Consider the following 22,254-nt stretch of genomic DNA (forward strand, 5'->3'; position numbering starts at 1 on the left):
ATGCTAGGTCGGCACGACGGCTGGGGTATGATCCGGCGTTAATGACTTGTGAACCTTTGAGAGCTATGGTATCAAGCTTGAAAGTCACTTTCCACGAAGCATAGGCAAAGTCTATTCGCACTCGACCTAATGGTTGGCTCAGCTACAGAAGTTGTACATCCAGCTCTCCAGAAGCAATTCTGGCCTCCTAATATTAACTTCTAAACAATCTTGGTGATATTGCCAACAAGTATTCCATACATGGAACCTTGGCAATCAACGATGGATAATATCCCGATGATGGGAACTTAGCGTTCACGGCAGTTATTTCAGTGACGAACTTATGCCAAAGCACGAGCCTTCGCTCGTCGATCACGCATCTCAGCCGCACAGGCATCTGTGTTGTAGATGCTGTTTACAGATGGATGCTCCATGGTGGCCCGAGCCCACGCGTAGAAATTCGGCGCGCTTTCTTCCAGATTCGCTATCATGGATTTTGGCAGTGGTGCATTTTCAGTGAAGGGCAGTGTGAAAATGCGTATGATAAACGAGGCCGTCAAAACCTAGAAATTGTCTCAATCGCTCTGAATCTCAAGTGCCATTGTAATAGGAACGAAGCCAACATCTTCAAAGTAATTATAGTATACTTACCTCGGCCATAGTCAGCTTAGTGCTGCCGTTGAAGAACGGTTCCGCGTCCTGCAAGAGAGGCTCAACGTCTGTAACGATGGCATCAGAATAACGCTTGCCCAGGTCCTCGGCATCTTCATCAGTTTTGGCTTCTATCGCCCGATAGTAGTAGATGTTGGCTTTTGAAAAATAAGTTTCGACAAAGAAAGCGATTCTCTCACGCACGAGGGCTCCTTGGGCTTCTCCAGTCCGCGGAATCAAGTGCGTCGATGCCACTGAATCGGCCAGAAACTGCGCGATGATAGACGACTCAATGATGATGTGGCCGTTGTATATCATTGTGGGTACCCTTCCACTAGGATTGATTTTGAGATACTCAGGCGTCCTTGGCTTGCTGTAGTCGATAATCTTCTCCTCGAACGGAAGAGCCAATTCCGCCAACGCAATATGAACACGATGCGCCCCTGATTGACTTTGTCAGCACTTTGTAGTATAAAAGCGACCATTCCGTCAAGGACCTGGAGAACATACATGGACAGTTTCGGTTGGTATAGAGTATGACCGAAGCGGTAGCCATAGTTAATGTTGTCGGTCTTGGTGGCTAACAAACTATCAGGTAAGAGTTCAAGGTTGACTTCAATGGCGGTTGAGGGTAGCTCATATAGTCAATTGTGAGAGACACAGATTTGGAGCTTGAAGTTGAGATTCTGTTTAAATGGAGAAATAGAGTAGTCACGGTTCCCGGACTGATTCCCTCAAATCTGAGTATCTAGGATCACATCGGGTTTCTCCGAAAATGTTACTATCTATCAGCAGAATCATCCCCGAATTTTATCGGCAACTTCCGATCGAACTTTTCATCTCGTTTTCTGTTTGAGGAAGGTTCTTTTACGGCGAATTGCGGCTTGATATCGATTTATTGCCCCACGGATTTTAGTTATGCTGTATGCGCTACATAGCAGGGATTCCCTGGCAAGGAAATGCAACATGTTGGTGTCCACGTTATAGTGGTAGCCTGGACTAGAGACTAAGAACACACACCTAGGCCAAGTCGACAGTGGAGCCAGTCTCGCCGTTTGGCTAATGCTGGGTCTGAGTTCGATGGTATATATGAGTATAAAGATATCACAGCTTCAGCCAGGCCAAGGAGAACCAACAACCAAAGCTGGATCTAAGCCTAGGTGAGAGAAAGGCCAGCGCGGTGATCACCCGACAGAGGGTAAGAGCCACCCGCTCTCCCCCGGCTTCTTACTCTATTTACTGTATTGCGCACTCAGCGCTCTGTGCACTGTAGTTAGGAGTCTTAAGGCATACACTTTGCTTTTAGCAAGTAATCAGCATATATACGACTATTGGGTGTGGAGAATAGGGCGTCTAGTCGATGTCTAACTTGACTAGTAATAAGGCATTTATGACTATACTATTTCTATAGTCCCTTTCCATTATATGCTCCAATATTGGGCCTCACCGTTGATGACACCTTGTTATTCCAAAAGTCCCGGCCGCCATTATCAACAATGATGTTGCCTTGGTGCAAAGCAGGGCTCCCAGAACGCAGCTGATAGCCATTGACTGAGTTGAGATTGTCCTGGCCAGTACCCGGGTTTATAAATTCCGGATTCCCTGTGTTCCCAGCTGTATTCACCGGCATGTTCACCGTTTGGAACAGATTCGCGTGCCACTCGATTGAGCTTCCGCTGGGCAATGTCGAGTTTGCTGTTCCAACCCAAATGTTATTGGACAAGTTGGTATGAGGTGGCACTGCGATCTCAAACTCTTTGTCAGGGCAGTAGATGACATTATTGTAAAAGTTCAGTTGCACTCCATCTCCGTTGCTGTACATCCGGCAATCGTTCTGAAAGATGTTGTATCGGACAATCTGCGTGGCACCACCGGGCGTTCCACAGCCATCACAATTCAGGAAGATGCCGCCTGCATTATCATGACTGTAATTGTATTCGACAGTACAGGTACCCTCGTTGCCCCAGTCACAGTCAAATGCCTCACTATCAACGTCTGACATCAGTGTGTTGTGGACAACGTTGAATCGCATAACAGCATCCTGGCACCCGAGCACCCAGATTCCTGCAAAGTTACCACCCGTATATGGATAGGTTCCGTGACCGAGGAATCCACAGACGTTGTTCTCGATGAGCGGTGCTGCTCCGTAGGAGACAACAATACCATCACCTCCAGCGTAAGATATATTATTGCCCCAAATGTGCGCACCTTCTCCCCGGTTGTTCATCTGGCCAACACGGACTTTGATGCCGCCACCACCACAGTCATGGACTGTATTGCCGTAGATTTGCACGTCATCATAGCGACTAGCGTTCTCTGTGCCGTTCACAAGAATGCCAGCAGAGGCGATGAATGCGCTCGACTGAGTTGCCTTGTTTGTTTCACCGGCGACATTGTAAACCGTGACATCGTGAATATAAAGACCGTGGTGAACAGTGCCATCGTCTGCAGTCGCCGCGATTCCGCGCCGCCAGCCTATCGCTGGAGCAGGATTAATGACTGCAATGTTGCTTATGTCCCAATAATCCTGGTTCATCAGCCTAACAGCTTCTGCGGCCCCAGAACCGTTGATGATGGGCAGAGGACCGTGTCCATAGCTGGTCAGGGTGATAGGGTGGCCCTGCACACCACTGCCCTGTGGCGATAGAGTTCCTGTGCATGTCGTTCCAGCTTTGATGTTTAAATAGTCTCCGGCGTGTAAGATGACTCCGTTGACTTGCGCCAAGGAGTTGAACGGGTTGGACTTGGTGCCGTCACTCTTTGCTGTTGAGCTGCAATCGAGGTAAACGTCGCTTCCGAGAGAGAGCTGAATAAGGCCAGATAGAATTGCAGTGGCAGCGCCATAACGAAGAGCTCGAAGCGCCATTGCGATCAGACAGATATGTCTCTAGAGTATTGCGAGGTGTATCAATAGAGATTATGAACCTACTTCGCAGCGATACTCTGCATTAAATACAAACTCTGGCCCTTGGTGGGGAGATGTTACCCCATTTTTGAAACATTATAATACATTAAAGATTATAGAAGCGGATGATACTAGCCCCACTGGGTGGTTCCACTGACAAGTGCCGACGGGTCGGTCTGTTCATTGTGCCGGGTTACTGTGACCGGTCGAATGCTTCCTCCGCAACTCCTACGGCGGACGATAGAGGGGACTTCCCCAAGACCCTTAGTTAGCGATTTTCAAACCGGCAGAATTTCGATTTCAGCTATTCTTTATCCCATATAATCCTATATCCCCTATAGAAAAGCGATTTTACTATAGGCAACCGATTAAAATAGATTTAAATCAACCAACTAATAAGACTACTTAAGCTGAAATTTAAATATAATCTATAATCTCATAGCTAATCTCAAGACCAATCTCATGCTTTTTCTGAAGATCTTTCTATGCAGCATTGCATTGACAATCATAGCAATATATGGAGCTACTTTAAGCACAATAACCGCTATTACACCCTCGAAATGGAGAGCATCTTATCGTAGCATTCTCAGCTCTACTAGTCTCACAAACCAAGGCACTCGTATAGGTACAAAAAAACGTTTAGCAAAAGTTTATTTATCGTACTATATCAAACCAAACCCATATCCAGCAACCGATTCCCGAGTTCTAAAAAGTAGTAGTCCGCATAAACCAAACCATGATCCCAGTCTCGATCCGGATGGTTCTCGTTGAAGTTTGCAGTCGATCTTTCCAAAATCGCATCAAATCGACGACCATTAGCTCCCCCGGAAGGACCAACTCTGATCTTCCCACTCTCCTCATCAAATTTTAATCGCATTTCATCACGGTTATAGGCCAATGCAACAGTATCCTTTGCAATGGCCATTGCATGGTCCAAATAACGACCGGCAGACTCATATTCCCCAATCCCCATGAGCTGCCCATACAGAACAACCATTCCATTGGCAGCAATCATCCCAGCAGACACATCTCTCAATGGAACTTGTGCGCCATTGACAGTAGTGTACGTGATCGGTGCGTCAAAGTCCCACAGAGGCACGTATTGCCCATACCCTCCTGCCTCAACAACCTTGGCTGAAGATTCCACGCGGTAAGTAAAATAATCTGCCAGGCCCATCGCAGCGTCTAGGAATTTCCGCTTCTTCGTCCAGGAATATGTTTGGGCGTAGCCTAGAATTGCCCACGCTTGTCCCCGTGCCCATGTTGAGCTGTCCGAGTAACCCTGAGCAGTGAGCTTTCTTTTGACGGCGCCGTTTTTGGCTGGGGAGAAATTCGCTGCGTGATAGGTTGAATAGTATGTTCCTTTATTTGGTACGATTTCTTTGCGAAGATGTGTAGAAAGAAGGGTGGTAGCGTGTGTGGAAGCGATAGAAACGAGACGGGATGATCGCGTGTAGTTGCCGGCATAGAAGAGGAGATCAAGGTCTGAAATCGCAAATTAGTCCGAATAATGGTATCATATCGCCATATAGAGTTATCACTTACTACACAAGCTGTCGATGATCACAATGAAGTCATCTTCCGTGCTTGTAATGTTATGGTGCGCATTCGCGAAGCTGTCCCAGCTGCGGATGGCTCCAACTCGCTGATCATACCTGCTGGCAAGACTTTCAGCTGCAGAAAGGAGAGATTTCAAGCTCTCCTGCTGGCCAAAGAGCTCCCAGTCTCTTCGAAGAGCAGGCTGAATAATGAATCCAAGATCATGGGTGTCCTTCCGAGCCGACATAGGGTGTAAGGGTGCCGACCATTTGTGACAAAGATCCGTAAGATGGGAAAGCAGACGCTCATGGAAATTTTGGGGTACTAGCGAGTCCGAAGAGATCCCAAGCAAGCATAGTTTGGGGTGCTTTCTCAGTCTTTCCAGAAGGCAGTAAAGACTGCCTGGGAAGAACCCACACGTCCAGAACTCAGCATCCCTGCATTTGTATATTCCCTGATTCGGACCAGACTGGGGGACTGTTTCAGGAAACTGAATTGGAGGGTTCTGAGAAAGTACATGTCAGATGGCACTGAATGAACGCGATACAGTACTACATACGTTATTCTCCAGATACGCTTCGGCAGCACCTAGAAGTTTTGCAAGGATGTTCTCCTGGAATAATGGCGCAAGATTCGACCGTATTGGTGTCGTATTGCTTGTGTCAAGCGAAGCCACCGTTTCGATAACAACTTCTTTAACAAGCTTCTGGTCGATCGGAGGCGACACGCCTAGGATTTCAGGCGCCATGATAGCGAGCGAAACGGGAATAGAAGCGAATATTGCCGATAAATAACTGAAAGAAGTGCATTAAATTTAAATACCCCTCTGGAAAATGGGGATTTAAACCCAAGAAAGCTTTAGTCCAGGATGGAAGGCGGGCAATCGTGCCTCTGTCATCAAGCTGGCTCTCGGGTGGATCCCTCGCCCGACGTCCGAGCAGGCAACGATACATACCATGAGAGAATGACTGTGCCAAGAGTCAATATTGTGGGACTGCGTAGCAAGACTGTAATCAGCCTCAAATATTTAACCTATCTCTACATGGCTAGGGGATGGTCCTACATTGGCACGGTTGAAAGGGACGATTGGAGACCGCACGCAGAAACGTTGATTTTAATATATTATCCATCATCGCATGAAAGAGTCCTGGAAACTGATAATCCGGTCCATATCCATATATTGCGGGTCCGATAAAAAATTAGACAGTTGAACAAAACCATCTAGATTATCCGCTAGGTGTGGAGTAGAATGGGTGGCTGGGAATAGGTTGTTAAGCACCATATCCGCTCCTGCGTGTGAATGAGGAGCGGACAGGCCGCCTGGAGACGGTATTGAGGGATGAAGGTCGCCTCTTATTCTAGCATTCTGCAGGGATCCCGAGGACGGTGTGTGCAGCCTATGTATATCAAGGTTAGCGGGCGAAGGCGCCGAAAGAATGACGGCCTTACGTATGACTGGTGGGACTTGGCTGGTTGGATTCACGTCTCAGTCGACTGGTACTGATATAATGAGACTGTTTCTCGGTCACTGGTATTATGCTATGTCGTTGTTGGGCGCGACGCTCCTCAATCCACTGGCTCTCGCCGGGACTGGAGACCGGCGCTTGGATTCCAAGAGCAAAATTCACCTCTGCAACATAGCCTGACGCGGCTACATTAAAAGATGGAAATCTACATTTTTCTTGGAGATTCTGAAGCTGTGAAAGAAGACCTTCAGAAAAATTTGTTGACCCAGCGTTTAATTTCAACCCGGGGTTCATCGAGATCCAACGATCCGACATTTGCTGGAGGCTGGATAAGAGGATTTTATAAGAGTCGGGGATGGGGGCACGATGGATGTGTGAATGTACTGATAACCCCAAGGTCAGTTAAGGCTGACAGAACTGCTAAGAAAGAACTCACCGATCATGACACGGGCGCTAATGAATGCACAGAAAGCAAACTGTGCGTTAACTAAGCCGACAAATGGTGTATATTGTAAATACTTTCGGACAATGTTGGCAGTCTCTGATGCGGCGAGTTGGCAGGTTTCAGCACTTCCAGAGCTTGCTGATCTCAATTTATCCAGGATCGTGACATGTGGATATGCGATGCTTTGATGTAAGAGGATCATGGAGGTATTATGAGTGATATGTGCAAGGGTAAGATTTGGGTCCATATGCACAAACGCGGGCTCCTTGGATATATTAGAGTCTTTCCATCTCCGGGGGAGAAACATCTTCCAGCTGGGGCATCATCATGATTAGTTAACTGGTGATAGGAGTTTCAAACTAGCTTATTGTAAAACGTACTGAATAAGCTGGAGATCCAACTCCTTGAATCGCGTTAGCCAAGCACTGAATTGCTGCCTACTTTCAAAGTTGACAGGTCGTTGAAGGAAGAATTTGACGACGCGATTGAGGGACTCGGTGGCTTCAATGCAGTATGCAAATGAGCCTATAGTGGAAACATCCACTGTGGGATTTTTGGGCGCCTGGGCAACAGGGGAGACACGTTCGGATGTCGGGGCTGTAACAGCAGCTTCTTTATCTCGGTCTGCGAGAGAGGAGAAATGGCTAGGAAGAAAAGAAACAGACTTTCCTATCTTAGCCATAGAAGCATCCCAAATATTAAAGAACGGGGTAGTCACTGGCTCTTCTTTAGCCCAGTATAAGCCATCGCTAGGTAGTCGAACTTGGATATCCTCGCTTGACAGGTTTATGTTCCAGCTAATCTCTCACAACCTCATTTTAAGTGTGTGTCTCAAACGTTGTAGCAGACTTGACGTACCCTGTGATGGTTGAGCAGAATCTGAGAGCAGCTGAGTGTTAAAACTTTTCATTCAACTTGGAGGAGCTTCTTACCTATCAAGGAGGAAAACGTTCCAAAATACGCGTCGCCGTTCTTCCACTTCGGTCCACACCCGGGCTTGTGGCAGACAACCCAACGGCTTGAGGCAGAGTTCCCCCGGGTAATCTTCTTCCGGTTCCTTGTGTAGGCCCAAGTAGACGACAGCTCGAGTGAGGGTTCCTATTATCGGCCATGCCTTGTTGGCGTTCCCATCACCAACATGTACGAAGGCCACCATGATCAGAGCTTGGACGTTCTCTACAGAAAGATCATCCATCCCCGCTAAAAGGACAAAATCCCGAGACCTCTGCAGAGCGTCCGGGTGTAGTCCTAGCCATTCTCCCGCGAGCCGCTCATGTGCGACATACCGTAAGGCGCAGACCATCATAGCATGGAGCACAATGATAAGCTTAGGCCTCTCAGTTGGATCCCGTAGGCGAGATCGGAAGAGCAGTTCATGAATAATTGGAAGGAATGGATGAACCACGGAGAAGTAAGCGTCAATGATGGCGTTGATAAGATCATCTGGAGGGAGCTGAGCTGACGAGGCGCTGCATTCTCGACCTTCGGGCTCCGGACATCTTCTCTTATGGGATGGCTGGCAATCTGCTGCGGTCACGACAGGGTCCCTTGCTGGGGGGTATCATCCACTTCTATAGGATGATCTATAGTCCGTTGGTGACGCTGATCAGGGAGTGGATGGTTATCGCGCCACTCCTCCATCAAGGAAAAGACCAAGTTTCTTATTGAATTTGCATTGTAGCCCAAGTTTGATGGGCTTGAAACGCTGCCCGTGAGTTGTTGCTGGCCTCTTACAGCCTCTAACTGAGCTTCTAGTGTTTCTAACACATGGTCTGTATTAGCTCTATCCCATATAATATTAAGGGGGTCCACGATACTAATAGATTACATACCTACCCGCTGAGTTAGGGTCTGGATTATGCCAACCTTCACCCCTGGTTTGTTCCGAGTGTAGTCATAGTGGCAGTCGATTCCTGAAACAAGTTTAGTGCTTGAGTATCGCTAAGGCGAAAAAGTGGAGATCACCAAGACGTGTGCAGCGATTGCAAGATGGGAGCTCCCTTGAGCAGCGCAGCTTTCGGCTTCGACATGACTGGCAAGCGGGTGTTTCTGGATCGGCGTGCTGTGTTGTGTCCTCTCGGGCGTCGGAGGGTTCCATGTTGCGAAAAACTGTTCAGAATTCGGGTATCGGGGGAATGTAGGTTTTTGAGAACACGGGAAAAGCCGAATAATACGAGGGCCTGAGCTAAGACGCCACAGTTTTGTGGAGCGCATGTACCTTCGCGATTAGTATGGACAGGGTCCCGAATCGAAACAAACTGTGGGGAACTATGGGGAACCACGATGTTACTCTGCCATTTTCTCGGGGTAAGCAATCCCCCGAGCCTAGGCTTTACCCCTCCCATTGTTATCACGTCGCTAAGAGCTCAAGCGTACGGGCTTTTTGGGTCTATGGTCGTCCGAATAGCAAAATGTGGCTTGTTGGCATACAATCGGGATCGTAATGAGAGCACAACTACTCCGAGTCAAAAGTTATTCGAGGCTTAACTCCCAGCATTTATCAGCTAAGTCAGCAGATCAGCACGCTATCCAGTCACTGAAGAATGCCACCTCTTCGTGGATTTTCGGACAACAAGTTTCAGGATCGCAATGATGCCCTGACTGCGACCAAAGCCCTCATTCGGGCGCTTGTGCCCTACTTCTCTCCGGGGAAGGCCCGCGTCCAACTGCCTGTCTACTCAGGTGCACATTTTGACGAAACTGCGGCGCAACTTGAAGGCTTCGCACGGCCAATCTGGGCAGTAGCTACCGCCGTAGCCGAGTCATCAAATATCATCGACCCGGAAGTCACCAATTATGTTCAGCAGTTGATGGAAGGCCTTGCCAATGGACTTGATCCGGCTCATCCTGAGTACTGGGGAGCTATAGGAGATTGGGACCAACGCATGGTTGAAGCGGAGCCAATCTCATTTGCGCTTTTGATAGGACCCAAACTTTTCTATGAGCCGCTCTCGAAAGAGAGTCGCATGCACCTAGTCAAATGGCTATCTGGTCTCAATGGGAAAGTAATGCCTGAGAATAATTGGCGCTGGTTCCGCATCTTTTCAAATCTTGCTCTAAGTCGCGTATGTGGCGTTCCGCATGAAGATGTCAAGGATTATATCGAGACCGACTTTTCCATGCTTGATCGATTCGATATAGGGAATGGATGGTCCGCGGATGGGATCTGGAGGAAAGACATTCGGGAGGGAGAAGAGAGATACGGTCGCCAGGCAGACTATTACTCGGGAAGCTTTGCGATCCAGTTCAGCCAGTTGCTGTATTGTATCATCGCGGAGAAGTCCGACCCTGATCGAGTGGCACGCTACAAATACCAGGCGAGAGAGTTTGCCAGTCAATATTGGAGGTACTTCGACGAGGATGGTGCTTCCATCCCATTTGGGAGATCATTGACCTACCGATTTGCCATGGGTGCATTCTACGCAGCCTTTGCTCTTGCCAAATGCTATGATGAAACAAACCGCTACACATCCGCCGGCTTCGTGAAAGGCATGCTCTTCCGGCATCTCAGATGGTGGGCAAAGAATTCGTCGCACATGTTTGCAGTTGACGGGACCTTGACGATAGGGTATCTGTACCCGAATATGTTCATGTGCGAGGATTACAACTCTCCTCAGTCACCGTACTGGGCAATGAAGTCTTTGGTCATTCTGTCACTAGAGGAAGACGATGAGTTCTGGACTGCGGCTGAAATCCCCCACCCGTTGTCCTCAATCTCCATTGGCAGCGAGCCCGTCTCCGGAGTAGAGTTTCTGCCTGCGCCATCTCAGATCCTGTGTGACCATCCGAAAGGTCAGCATCACTTTATGCTCTCTGGTGGCCAATTCTGCGTGTGGCCCCTGAAAGCAACACAGGCAAAGTATAGCAAATTTGCCTACTCATCGGCATTTGGGTTCAGTGTCCCTACAGGCGGTCTATTGGCCCAACTTGCCCCCGACAATACGCTTGCTATTAGCCGGGATGATGGCAATACATGGGCTACAAGATGGGAGACCGTTGGCGGTCCCCGTGTGCTACCGATCACCTTTGCCGATACGAAAATACAGTGTCTCCAGTGCACTTGGAAGCCTTGGAAAACCGAGGAAACGGAAATCGAGACAACGCTCATACCGCCATGTGACACATGGCCTGACTGGCATGTCAGAATCCACCGCATTTGGAACCGGCGCAAAGATTCTTCCGTTTCAGAAAAGTTCACTATTGTTGAAGGAGGATTTGCAATTCAAGCGAAAGAACCACGACTGATGGGCGAGTTGGATCAAAACTGGGGAGGAGCATCCCCTCATGGATGGACTCTGGAAACCAGTACTGGCTCATTAATACTCAGCAGCGCTGGCGTGAGTGGTCTGAAGAGTATCATTGACACAGATACCATAGCTGAAGGCAAGGTATTGAAGTCGGATCCAAACACGAATCTAATGGAACCGAAAGCATTGATCCCGACAATCCAGCATAACGTCGAGATACAACCAGGGGAAAAGGCGGTGATAGCCACATCTGTTTTTGCTATTGCAAACGGAAAGAAACATTTTACCCACGAGGAAATGTTTCAAAGATGGTGCCAGCAGCCTCGTTTGGGAGAAGTGTTAAGTGAGATATAGTAGATGGAAACAGCTTTTTTACAGAAGGACAGAAATCCGTATTTCAAGCATATTGACCATTCGTTATTTTAGCAATTAAAAGTACACTGATCGTTCACTTTTTCCCCGTGGGCTTTTGCATATAAGATATCCATAGTTATTACTTTGTATTTTAAAGATGGCAGCATAGTGAAGTGGACGATAAGCGCCAATTGCTCAGAACTAATTTTCTCAGGCAGAAAATCCGGCAAAATTCACATGACCTATAAAAGATAAAAGACAAGAGAAAAGAGAAGGAAGGGGATAGTCAAATCGGTACTACATTAATAGCGTCACCCTGGCCTAAAGAAGAAGGCATCAAGGCAAAGTCGACAATTATGGGTTTTGAGCAACTGGCGTTTATCGTCCGCCTCGACCAAGCTGATGATGCAAGCCGCACGTTGATTGAAATATAAAGAAGCTTTAACAATAGTTCGCTTTGAACCTAATTGGAGGAAATATCCTGCCCAGAGTACATAGTAAATTTTCAATTAGCAAGGGTTCCCCCACATTTTGGCCAGAGGGTGATGTCGGAGGGATCGTTCGCCCGAGCAGCGGAGCTTTCCCCGCCCCGTAGCTACAGTAGCTACGGGTTGAGATTTAGTTGAGAAACGTGGTTTACGGGCCCACCCCTTGATGGCCCACGCTAAAGACTCATGCGGGTTCCCCGGATTGATTGTCGGTACGGTCGACCGAGAATGGAATAAATAGAGGCTGCTCAAGGCTTGCTCCCACGAGTTGGAGATTCCTAGCCAGTCCAAGGATCACTCGAACCCGCCGTTCCTGAATTGTTATCCTCAAGTGCCACGATGGGTTCCTTGCAATCCCCAGATAAAGAGGCCCAGTTCTCAAAGGAGCCATTTGAAAAGATCTCGAGCCATGACGAAGGGCTTCCAACACGACAGGCCTTACTCGAGGCCCTCAAGGCAGAGAAGCCCTCCCCTTGGTCGCCAAACCTGAGGAAACTATACGTCTTCTGCGTAATCGCGTTTCTTTGCTCGTCGATGAATGGCGAGTACACAACAGCTCAAATACAGAAAGAGATTATCAACTAACACTTGTTTAGGATATGATGGGTCTATCTTCGGATCTCTTCCTGCGCTGGATTCCTTCAGAAAACAGTTTGGAGTTCAGAAAAACGGTGCCAAAATTGGTTACATCTCGGCAATGTACACAGTTGGAGCAATCTGCTCATTGCCATTCAGTGGACCGGCCTGCGATATTCGTGGCAGGAAATGGGGAACCTTCATCGGTTGTGTTATTGTCGTCGCTTGCACTTTTGTTTCCGCCACAGCCCGAGGTGTACCGCAATTCGTTGCTGGTCGATTCTTCCTGGGCTTCGGAGTCAACATTATTCGATCTACAAGCTCTATTTGGTGTGCGGAGGTCTGCCCACCTGCTTACCGTGGAATCATCATGGCGTTTTATAACTGCACATACGCCGTCGGCTCCCTCATTGCTGCTGGCGTGACCAGAGGATCTGCTGGGTATGAAGGCAACAAGTCGTGGCAGATTCCGTTGTGGTGCCAAATGATATGTCCGGGAATTGTCCTGTTGACCGTCCTTTTCTTCCCCGAGTCCCCTCGATGGCTATTCTCACACGGCAAAGAGGAACAAGCCTGGGAATTCTTGGCTTACTACCACGGAGAAGGAAACCGTGATCACCCGTTGGTGCAATTGCAACTACAAGAGTATAGGGAATTTATCTCGCTTTCCGGCTCGGATAAGCGCTGGTGGGACTTTAGCGACTTCTACAAAACCAAGGCAGGGAGGTGGCGATTCATCAATGCTCTCATTACAGGAATATGGGGACAATGTAGTGGAAACGCAATAGTATCGTACTATTTGCCTGCAATGCTCCTCACCACCGGCATCACCGAGTCGGAGCAAGTGTTGAATGTCAATCTAGGCTATACCGTGGTCTCCACAGTGGCTTCATACTTGGGTGCTAGCCAGATTGAGAGAATGGGCCGTCGTCCAACCATCATTTGGACAGCAGTCGCCTGTTCGATATGCTTCGCATGCCTTACAATCGGCTCTGGGTTGTACGCTCACACTCATGCTCCTCCAGCGGCTTCCGCTGGTATTGCATTCATCTTCATCTTCGGATTCTGCTACAACTTTGGAATGACACCGCTACAGGCGTTATACCCAGTCGAAGCCTTGTCCTACGAAACTCGCGGCAAGGGCGTTGGTCTTACATTCTCCATCGCCCATGGATTCACGCTTCTCAACCAGTTTTGCTTCCCTGTGGCCCTCCAAAGGATTGGCTGGTATACTTATATCGTCTTCATCGTTTGGGATCTCTTTGAAGCCACCGTGAGCTACTTCATTTCAGTCGAAACTAAAAATCACACCTTGGAGGAATTGTCGGAGATTTTCGAGAGCCCAAACCCAGTCAAGGCTTCCCTGCAAAAACCGCTTGACTGAGTCGGCAATTTACCCATTTGGAGTTTCAAGGACAGAGCAAGAAATTGTCGGAGAAGGAACTATAATTGTACCGTCTAACATAAAGAACTCCCGTTGTCCTCATATGCTATGTCTGAGATCTATATCAAGTCAAAGTAGTAACCTAGGCGTGTTGGATGAGATGAGCTCTTGACGGGTAACTTTCTCCCAGCAGTGATCTCGTTGCGCTCATCATGATTATTTTTTTTAAAATTTCTCGCTGGAAACTTCATAGATGATATAATATCGGCTATCTGAAACCCTATGTATTTCTGCATGCAAAGGGCGTGAGCTTCTGTTGAGTCGGTGGACGGCTGAAATCTTGCGACAATACGTCTTACCTTCTAGCTGCTACCTACCGACAAAACGAGTTAAAAATAGAGATAAATGGGGAAGCACAGATCGTAATTCCTATTTTTTTTAAATTTTAGTTAATGCAATATCCAAAATCCCAAGGGTCCCTCGAGTGCTGGCCTTTGTTACCGGAAGTGTAGACGGGAGGAAAGGGGGGCTTGATGAAAAGCACCTGGATGACTGCAACGTGGTTGATGAAGATGGAGTATCCCACTTGCCGAGAGTAAAGTGGCCTTCGATGAACTTTAATTTGTTTTTATGAGGAGTTCGACTATGTCTGTCTGTCTAGAGGAGCAAGAGAACAACACGAAAAAGAGAACAGGAAAGGCCCTATCTGGGCTAACAAAGGACTCGTCCTGGAAACAACCAGCACATCAAACGGAGGGGGGATCATATAGGAAATCCCCGGCACAAGCGAAGGGAAGATCCTCAAGGGAGATACCATCATATTGTACTGGGGGTACGCGCAACGCACTATGGCCCTGAAACGATATGTATAGATAAAAAGGCGACAGGAAGCTGGATAGTAACCCAATTCCTCCTCAGAACTTCACACTCAGCCCAAAAAGTTGTGTCCCCTCGATTCAATGTTCCAAGCGAGAGACCTATGATTCACCAAGGAACCTCGAAGTTCGTTGGTTTTATAAAGCCACTTTTCCTAGCGGCGCTCTCCTTGAAACACTTTATAGCAGCGGATTTCAGTATGCGTAACAGTCTTTCCACTTGCTCAGTCGAAAGATTCGGCAATTCCTTCTTTACTGACGCTTCGATATTTTTAAGAATCCTTCTCGATCCAGCCGCGCCTCTTCCGCTCTCGAGATCCTCCCTTAGAAATTCCTTTTAATAATAGTTTCGAATTTTGCCAGTTCATCGGCAGAAAGCTCCCACTTCAGCGACTTCTACTTAGCGTTGTACTCGCTGAAATTTTTGTTTAGTTATACAGTAAACAATCTTTTGCTGCCGTATTGATGATTCTTGTGTATTGATTGTTGCGATGAGCACGAAAAGGCGGGGAAGAAGGAAAGAGCGGTGTATTATGTCTTGCGGCGTAGAGGAGGTAAAATATGGAGGTAGGGCACGAGAAAAGTTGATGGTGGAGGAGAAAGACTGAAGTTGGAGTTTAAGGCAATCAGCAACATGGAGCCACATTATATATGAGGAAGTAATGGATGATCTTCGGGGGCTATATCCATCATTGTATAGGTAAGAATATCAGCTATTAGATGATCTGCAATCCCAAGATCTAGTGACTGAATACACAGATATACCAGAAATGCCGATCTACGGCTGTTATTGATTACTATTGAAACTATTGAATACTAAGGTGATCTGCGCCAAACACGTTCTATACCAACCACGTGACCCTCCCGAGTCTACCCGAATCCCCCCGCGCGGGGAGAAAGAAGAATCCCGCAGATCTCCCCCACCTCCGATTAGCACAGCACTTTCCCTTCTATACTCTCCAATCTCATACACTACATCACAATGGCCGCCTCTCACGGAGACTTGCGCCACCTGCTTCCAATCAATTACAAGCGCCAGATCACTGACTGGCTCGAGGAGGACTGCCCCAGCCTGGACTATGGCGGTTTCGTCGTCGGCGAGTCGGAGGGTGAGGCCCGCTTGCTGGGTAAGAGCCAGGTGAGTCAACTATGCGGAGTGTCGCAACAACTACTATGCCCGTACCTGTGAAGTGATATTTACTAATGCGATTCACAGGGTATCATCGCCGGTGTCCCTTTCTTCGATGAGGTCTTTTCCCAACTCGGCTGCTCGTACGTCTTCGTTCCACTATTCCCCTCCATAACCATACTCCCCTTCTTCACAAGCAACCACTAACACCTTCTCCCAGAATTGAATGGCACATCAAAGAAGGCACCCCCATACCCGCAAACACAATAACCCACTGCGCCACTGTCCGCGGCCCCGTCCGCAAAATCCTCCTCGGCGAACGCGTAGCCCTAAACATCCTCGCCCGCTGTTCCGGCATCGCCTCCAAATCCGCCTCAATGCTCTCCGCCCTCCGATCCCAAGGCTGGACCGGCACACTAGCCGGAACCCGCAAGACAACGCCCGGCTTCCGCATCGTCGAGAAATACGGTATCCTAGTTGGCGGCGCGGACCCGCACCGTCACGATTTGAGTCATATGACCATGCTCAAGGATAATCATGTCTGGGCCTGTGCGAATAATGGAGCTGCAGCCGGGGGCAAGACGAATCCGGAGAGTATTGCGGCGGCGATTCCGAAGGCTGTTGCTGCTGCGAAGGCGGCGGGTGGGTTTGCGACGAAGGTTGAGGTTGAGGTTCGGAGTTTGGAGGAGGCGGATGCTGCTATTGGGGCTGGGGCGGATGTGGTTATGTTGGATAATTTTACGCCAGAGGGGGTGAGGGTTGCGGCGAAGACGTTGAAGGAGAGTTGGGCTGGGAAGGGGAGGTCTTTCTTGGTTGAGGTTAGTGGCGGGTTGACTGAGGAGAATGCTGCGGCGTATGCTTGCCCGGATGTGGATATTCTGTCCACCAGCTCGATTCACCAGGGTACGGGTATTGTGGACTTTTCGCTCAAGGTCTCTCTGCGGTAGAGGGTGATTTCTCGATCAGATAGGAGGGTGAAACAGATGTATCATAGTCCTACTTTGGACAGGACGGCATTATAGTACTTGCACCGGCACAAAACACATGTCATGAATAAAAGTCAAATAAAAGGTGTATTCAAATAAGATACAAGAGAATCGAAGGAAAATAATAATAAGAAAATGTAATCCAAAAAAAACGCCATCGTGACCATCGTGACTCACGCAAAGATGAAGGAAAGGGTATATAGTAGTACACAAGTACAAGAAAAGTCAAGAACCACCATTCAGACTCACACCTCAATATCCACCGTGATACCTTCCCCTTCACTCGAGCTAGTAGGCCCTTCATCCGTGGTATGCGTTCGACTACGGCTACTATCCATAATAGTGCCCGAGGGACCTCGTCGAACCCGCTCTCGCTGAAGTTGATCGCGCAGACGCTGGTTCTCGGCATCACGCTCTTCCAGACGCTTGCGGGCACCGCTGCGGTCTAGAAGACGGCCTTCTCGCTCAGCCTTGAGCCGTTTCTCCAACTCGTGCAATCGGTGAATCCACTTGTCATCGCTGCCCTCCCAGCCACTTGTTCCACTGCGTGAGCGAGGCAACATAGCACCAGCATTATTGGTGAGTGTGCTGCTGGACGAGGTGTGCGATGGCTGTGGGAGACCGGTGGAACTGCGCGTGAGACCTCGCTCGGAGCGCGGCTTCTCACTAGTACCGGGTGTAGAGTTATGCCGTGCCAATGAGCGCTCGGGGTCTGCTGTAGACGCAAGCGATGGGGATCGTGGACCAGAAGCCATCACGGCCGCGGCGGCTGCAGATGCAGATCCATGAGTCCGGGTGTTGGACTGGAGCAGGTTGATCTCAGCCTTGAGCAGCCGGTTTTCACCCCGGAGCTTGGAAACTTCAGAAGACGAGCTGGAAAATCCCCGTCCACTCCGCAGGTTCTTGACTGCCTCCTCGACACGCTCGAGTCGACGGACTCGTTGACCGAAAGAACTCTCCAGATTCTGGTACTGCTTGGTAAAGTCATGCTCAATACTCCTAATGCGAGTCTTGAAGCCTGAAATCACACTTTCAACAGTCTTGACGGCAAGTAACAGGTTTCGGCTAAACCCAGGCCAGAAGAGAATATTGCCAATAACCTCTTGACTCGGCAGGTTGCCATTGATAAGGCTGTTCGAGTGTGCCCAATCAGGACCGCAAATAGACGAGAGTCTCTTCCAGATTGTAAGGAACAGAGCATTGCGCTCGCTGAGTTGGTCTCGGAACTGCTGCTCAAGCGAGGTGAACCGCTTCCGATCCGAGTTGCGAGCATTCTCCAGATCCGTAATCCGCGAGTTGCTCTGGGTAATAGTTCGCGACGCCTGCTGGTGGTTCTTGAGGGCATGTTCAAAGGACTGCTTATCTGCTCGACGAGCTTGTCGCTCGCGCTCAAGAAGCTCAGAGAGCTTGCGGGACTCTAGACCGTGACTCTCCAAAAGGGCATCGCGATTCCGAAGAAGCGACTCCTTCTCGTCCAGTTGTTGTCGAACACTCTCCAACTCCAGCGCAGTCGACTCGAGTTCCTTTTGCAGCTTCATGATATTGGTGATCAGGCTAGACCGGCTGCCACTGAGATCTCCCAAGGTCTCACGAAGGTTGTTCTCAAGATCCATGAGACGCTCACGCCAGGTGGCAGTCTCAATCTCCTGGGTAGAAAGGCTCTTCTTCAACCGCCGGGCCTCTTCCTTAGCAGCTGACGCTTCCCGGTTGAGTTCGTTCATGATCCGCTGGACCTCCTGCTTCTCCTTGCTTCCGACTACCTCACGCTGGTGCCGCTCGTCCGCAAGCCGCTGCTCCAACTCCCGAGTCTTCTCCTTTTCACTATGCAGGCTCATCTGGTACGTCTTGAGCTCAGACTCTAGATCGCCAATGCGGATCTTATCGCCATCTTGCTCTTCTCGGAGGAAGGCAATCTCATTCTGGCTCGACTCGATCTGCACCGTCAGCCGCTGCACCTTGGCATTGGCTTCGAAGAGGCTCTTCTCCAGAGACTCCATCTCCCGATTGGTTTCTTCCAGCTCCAGCTGCACAGCCTTGTACCGCTCCAAGTTATTCTGAGCATCTTCCTCGAGGCGAATGATACCCTCACTGGCTGAGCGCATCTCGGCCTGCAGGACCCTCAGGCTCTCGTCCTGGTTTCGTAAATCTTCGCCCATGCGCTGACACTCAACGATCTTCTGATCAAGCTCCTCGCCAAGGGTATCAAGCTCCTCTTGTGCCTCAGCACGCAGATCTTGGAAGGCAGCGTCCCGCTCATCGGCCATTTGAATAGCCTGGTCTCGCTCATGCTGGAGGTTCGCCATTTCTTCCTCGGCTTGATCAACGTCGGCCTGGTAAGCTTTGTCAAGCGCCTCCAGTTCACGAATGTAGTCTTCCAATTGGTCACGAATAGCTTGGTTCTCCAGCTTGAGCGTCGACACTTGGTCACGCAGCTGGCCGTTTCGAGCTTCGAGCTCCTCGCGATCCATGTTATCCCGAGACCCAGTGCCGTCACTGACCTCTGAGCCAGTGCGCATCTGAGCACGAGACGCCGAGCGATCGAAAATGCTATCTCCAGCCACGGATCGGCTACCATCACGTCGCTGGCCGAGCTTGAGCTCCTCAATCTCTTGGTAGAGGCGCTCTTTCTCGCGGTTACGAGATGTAAGCATCGAGGTTTGTGCGCTGACTTCCTTCCTCAACTCAGCGTTCTCTTGCTTCAAGAGCTCAAGTTCGACCATAAGAGTGCTGCTGGAGGTGCTCATCAAACCACCACGGTGGCCATCCGATGCCGATGCATACGAGACAGTAGACCCGCTGCGGACCCGCTGCCCCGGCTTCAAAGAGCTAGTAGTTGTGTAAAGTTCACTCTTGAGGCGAATCGACTCATCCCGTAGCCTGCGGTTCTCTTCCTCAGCTTGTTCGCGAGCAGCAGTCTCAGCCTCCAACATGTCTTTCCACATGTCCTGTAAACAAAACGTTAGCACCCGTAAACCCAACTTCATACCAGGCTAAACATACCCTCTCTTCTCTAGCACCCGCCTCGGACTCTGTAGTTCGGTTCTCACTGAGAGACTTCACCATCTCAGCCAAGCGCCGCTTCTCACCCTCGCGAGCAATATTCTCAGACCGCATCCGCTCAATCTCAAGCTCATAAGTCTCAACTCGCTCCCGCAAGAAGATAAGCTCCTCATCGTGAGCCGAGTCACGATCGTCTTCCGACGCTTCAGGGTCGTGGTTAACCATAGAGTCCTTGTCAGATTGCTGATCCTTCAGCTGCTTCTCCAAATCCCGAACCTTGCGCTTCAGACCCTGGTTATCCTTTTGCAGCTTCAGCTTGTCCGATTTAAGCTCCACGTTCTCTGAGATCATCTCCTTGATTCCTTCCTCAGATCGCTTGTTCAAGGCCTCGTTGAGGAAATGAATGCGCATTTTGAGATCAAAGTTCTCCTTTGAGAGTCGGTCGATCGTGCTGCTTTGTTCCTTGAGGGTCATCGTGCGGCCACTTCGTCCAAATGCAGGGGTCGAAGCTCCAGGTCGTTTCTCAGGTGACGGTCCAGTGTGACCAAAGTCATCTCGGAATCTTTGAACAAAGGCTGTAGGAACCTGGATTCCCTTGACCCGTTCTGTGATGGCTGTATCAGTCGGGATAGTGTCTCGAGGCTTGGCTTTTGGTGTCATTGGCGCAGAGGCTTCATCAAAAGCCGCTACTTGTCGTGATGACTGGGGCGAGCTTTCTTCTTCCAGGGTATGCAGACCTCCATCAATTGGACCGCCGATGTTGCGTCTGTCCAATGAATTCTCTTCACTATAGCCCGAGACCCCAGAGGCCATACTACCCAGGCTAGTTGTCCGGGTCATATGAGAGCGCTGACCAGCATTGAGGCCGCCCCATTGCTCAGAGGCGGCGCCTCCCGATTGAAGGGCAAAGTCAGCACCCAAAGTCGCGTCACTGTGAGTTGTTTCGGTGGTATTGCTAGCAATGGAAGAGTGCGAAAGACGCTGTGCCGATTGACGACTTGTCAAATATTTCGGTCGGCTACCGCTTCTCCGGCTCCCACCAATGCTGCCGCTCTGATCACTGAATATCCTAGACTGTCCTGGCGAAAGGCTGCGGGACGAATGTCGAAGCTTGGAGGGAGTGAGCTGGGACTCGCCTTCTGCGATTGAGAGTTGGGATCTGAAGGGTCGTTCATCTTGGGATAGCAGGCTATTTTCACCAGGATTCTCGGATTGCTGATCGCGCTGCAGACTCCGTAGCATAGCCGCAGCCGACGGTGACGAAGTAAGCGAGTCAAGCATAGTGTCATTAGCGGAGTGTTGTGCGTGTGTCGCGCCAGTCACATTCTCCGTCTCTTCAGCACCACCATCGTGGTCTCCTTCGGTTTCCTGGTAGCTCTCGGATGGTGGAATAAACGAAAAAGTTGAGGACTGGGTCATATCGGGATCGTAGCCTCCGACTCCGACCAGGTAGGTATCGTCTGCGCCTGCAGTGCGGCCAGTCGTGGCGACGTCAATAGTCGAGGGTTCCGGTAGAAAACTCGACTCCATATCCATCAGCTTACGGCGCATCTCATGCTCCTCGATCAAAGTCTGGTTATTCACGCGTTCGCGATCGCCAATTTCACTCGACAAGAACAAACTGCTGTCATCGCGATCGGCCAAGGGAGGTAGGAGACTAATGTCTTCCTCAATGTGCGATTGAGCCGTCGGAGCGGGCGGTTCATCCTGCTCGTCCTTCTCATTCTCATCATGCACCGTGGTGGCGGCGTTGGTCGTCTCCGTCGTCGGTGCGGCCGGTGTTGTGGTGTCCGTTTGGGTAGAATCTTGCGCGCCGCTCGGGTTCCCATGCGTCACTGCGTTGTCGCTGGTACTCGGGGGTCAGCGCCCCGCGCGTCCTCGGCCATGAAGTAATCTGAGGCGCTAAAATCGGCATTCAGCGGGGAGAGGTCGTTGGGTGTGTGATATGGTCCAGATTCATGGGAGGAGGAGGGGATTGGCACCGAGGGCGGGCCTGGGGTGACGATCGGAGGTGTTGTAATTGGGGCCCTGGTCGACATGGTGACGGCGTCTAGGCGTGTTTTGGGTACCCACTTGCGCTGTGGTCTACCCACCACGATTGGCGAATTAGCGTTCGCCCGGTGCAGATGGCTTTGATAGCTCTCATTGGAGTCGCAGGGGATTTCGAGAGACGGTGTGAATTAGATATGATCTATCGAGGTCTACGGTAGAAGCCACGGGACTTGCGAAC

At 49.8% G+C, this 22,254-nt stretch overlaps 8 protein-coding genes across 8 annotated transcripts; 3 read left to right on the forward strand and 5 right to left on the reverse strand.

The window, feature by feature from the left end:
• Positions 1–320: 320 nt before the first annotated feature.
• Positions 321–1,186, reverse strand: N7496_005256 (glutathione S-transferase family protein; the record flags this gene model as incomplete). The annotated part of the gene is made up of 3 exons (XM_056698185.1): positions 321–542; positions 631–1,073; positions 1,141–1,186. The coding sequence occupies 3 exons, from the start codon at positions 1,184–1,186 to the stop codon at positions 321–323; spliced, it is 711 nt and encodes a 236-aa protein (XP_056556710.1).
• An 849-nt stretch (positions 1,187–2,035) lies between these two features.
• On the reverse strand, positions 2,036–3,496 carry N7496_005257 (pectin lyase fold/virulence factor; the record flags this gene model as incomplete). Its single annotated transcript, XM_056698186.1, has 1 exon — positions 2,036–3,496. The coding sequence occupies one exon, from the start codon at positions 3,494–3,496 to the stop codon at positions 2,036–2,038; it is 1,461 nt and encodes a 486-aa protein (XP_056556711.1).
• A 706-nt stretch (positions 3,497–4,202) lies between these two features.
• Positions 4,203–5,822, reverse strand: N7496_005258 (Six-hairpin glycosidase-like protein; the record flags this gene model as incomplete). Its single annotated transcript, XM_056698187.1, has 3 exons — positions 4,203–5,020; positions 5,081–5,564; positions 5,634–5,822. 3 exons carry the CDS (start codon positions 5,820–5,822, stop codon positions 4,203–4,205), a joined length of 1,491 nt encoding a protein of 496 aa, XP_056556712.1.
• A 697-nt stretch (positions 5,823–6,519) lies between these two features.
• Positions 6,520–9,083, reverse strand: N7496_005259 (uncharacterized protein; the record flags this gene model as incomplete). The annotated part of the gene is made up of 7 exons (XM_056698188.1): positions 6,520–6,923; positions 6,977–7,299; positions 7,366–7,787; positions 7,844–7,874; positions 7,918–8,536; positions 8,818–8,898; positions 8,951–9,083. 7 exons carry the CDS (start codon positions 9,081–9,083, stop codon positions 6,520–6,522), a joined length of 2,013 nt encoding a protein of 670 aa, XP_056556713.1.
• Positions 9,084–9,528: 445 nt separating this feature from the next.
• On the forward strand, positions 9,529–11,586 carry N7496_005260 (DUF2264 domain-containing protein; the record flags this gene model as incomplete). Its single annotated transcript, XM_056698189.1, has 1 exon — positions 9,529–11,586. The coding sequence occupies one exon, from the start codon at positions 9,529–9,531 to the stop codon at positions 11,584–11,586; it is 2,058 nt and encodes a 685-aa protein (XP_056556714.1).
• Positions 11,587–12,413: 827 nt separating this feature from the next.
• On the forward strand, positions 12,414–14,034 carry N7496_005261 (uncharacterized protein; the record flags this gene model as incomplete). The annotated part of the gene is made up of 2 exons (XM_056698190.1): positions 12,414–12,615; positions 12,671–14,034. The coding sequence occupies 2 exons, from the start codon at positions 12,414–12,416 to the stop codon at positions 14,032–14,034; spliced, it is 1,566 nt and encodes a 521-aa protein (XP_056556715.1).
• Positions 14,035–15,891: 1,857 nt separating this feature from the next.
• Positions 15,892–16,985, forward strand: N7496_005262 (nicotinate-nucleotide diphosphorylase (carboxylating); the record flags this gene model as incomplete). The annotated part of the gene is made up of 3 exons (XM_056698191.1): positions 15,892–16,047; positions 16,126–16,181; positions 16,259–16,985. The coding sequence occupies 3 exons, from the start codon at positions 15,892–15,894 to the stop codon at positions 16,983–16,985; spliced, it is 939 nt and encodes a 312-aa protein (XP_056556716.1).
• Positions 16,986–17,269: 284 nt separating this feature from the next.
• N7496_005263 (putative anucleate primary sterigmata (ApsB)) lies at positions 17,270–22,063 on the reverse strand (the record flags this gene model as incomplete). Its single annotated transcript, XM_056698192.1, has 3 exons — positions 17,270–19,969; positions 20,025–21,782; positions 21,878–22,063. The coding sequence occupies 3 exons, from the start codon at positions 22,061–22,063 to the stop codon at positions 17,270–17,272; spliced, it is 4,644 nt and encodes a 1,547-aa protein (XP_056556717.1).
• Between the last annotated feature and the right edge of the window lie 191 nt (positions 22,064–22,254).

This window comes from Penicillium cataractarum (assembly GCF_028827025.1).
Source record: "Penicillium cataractarum strain IBT 29864 chromosome Unknown utg000004l, whole genome shotgun sequence".
Lineage (NCBI taxonomy): Eukaryota > Fungi > Ascomycota > Eurotiomycetes > Eurotiales > Aspergillaceae > Penicillium > Penicillium cataractarum.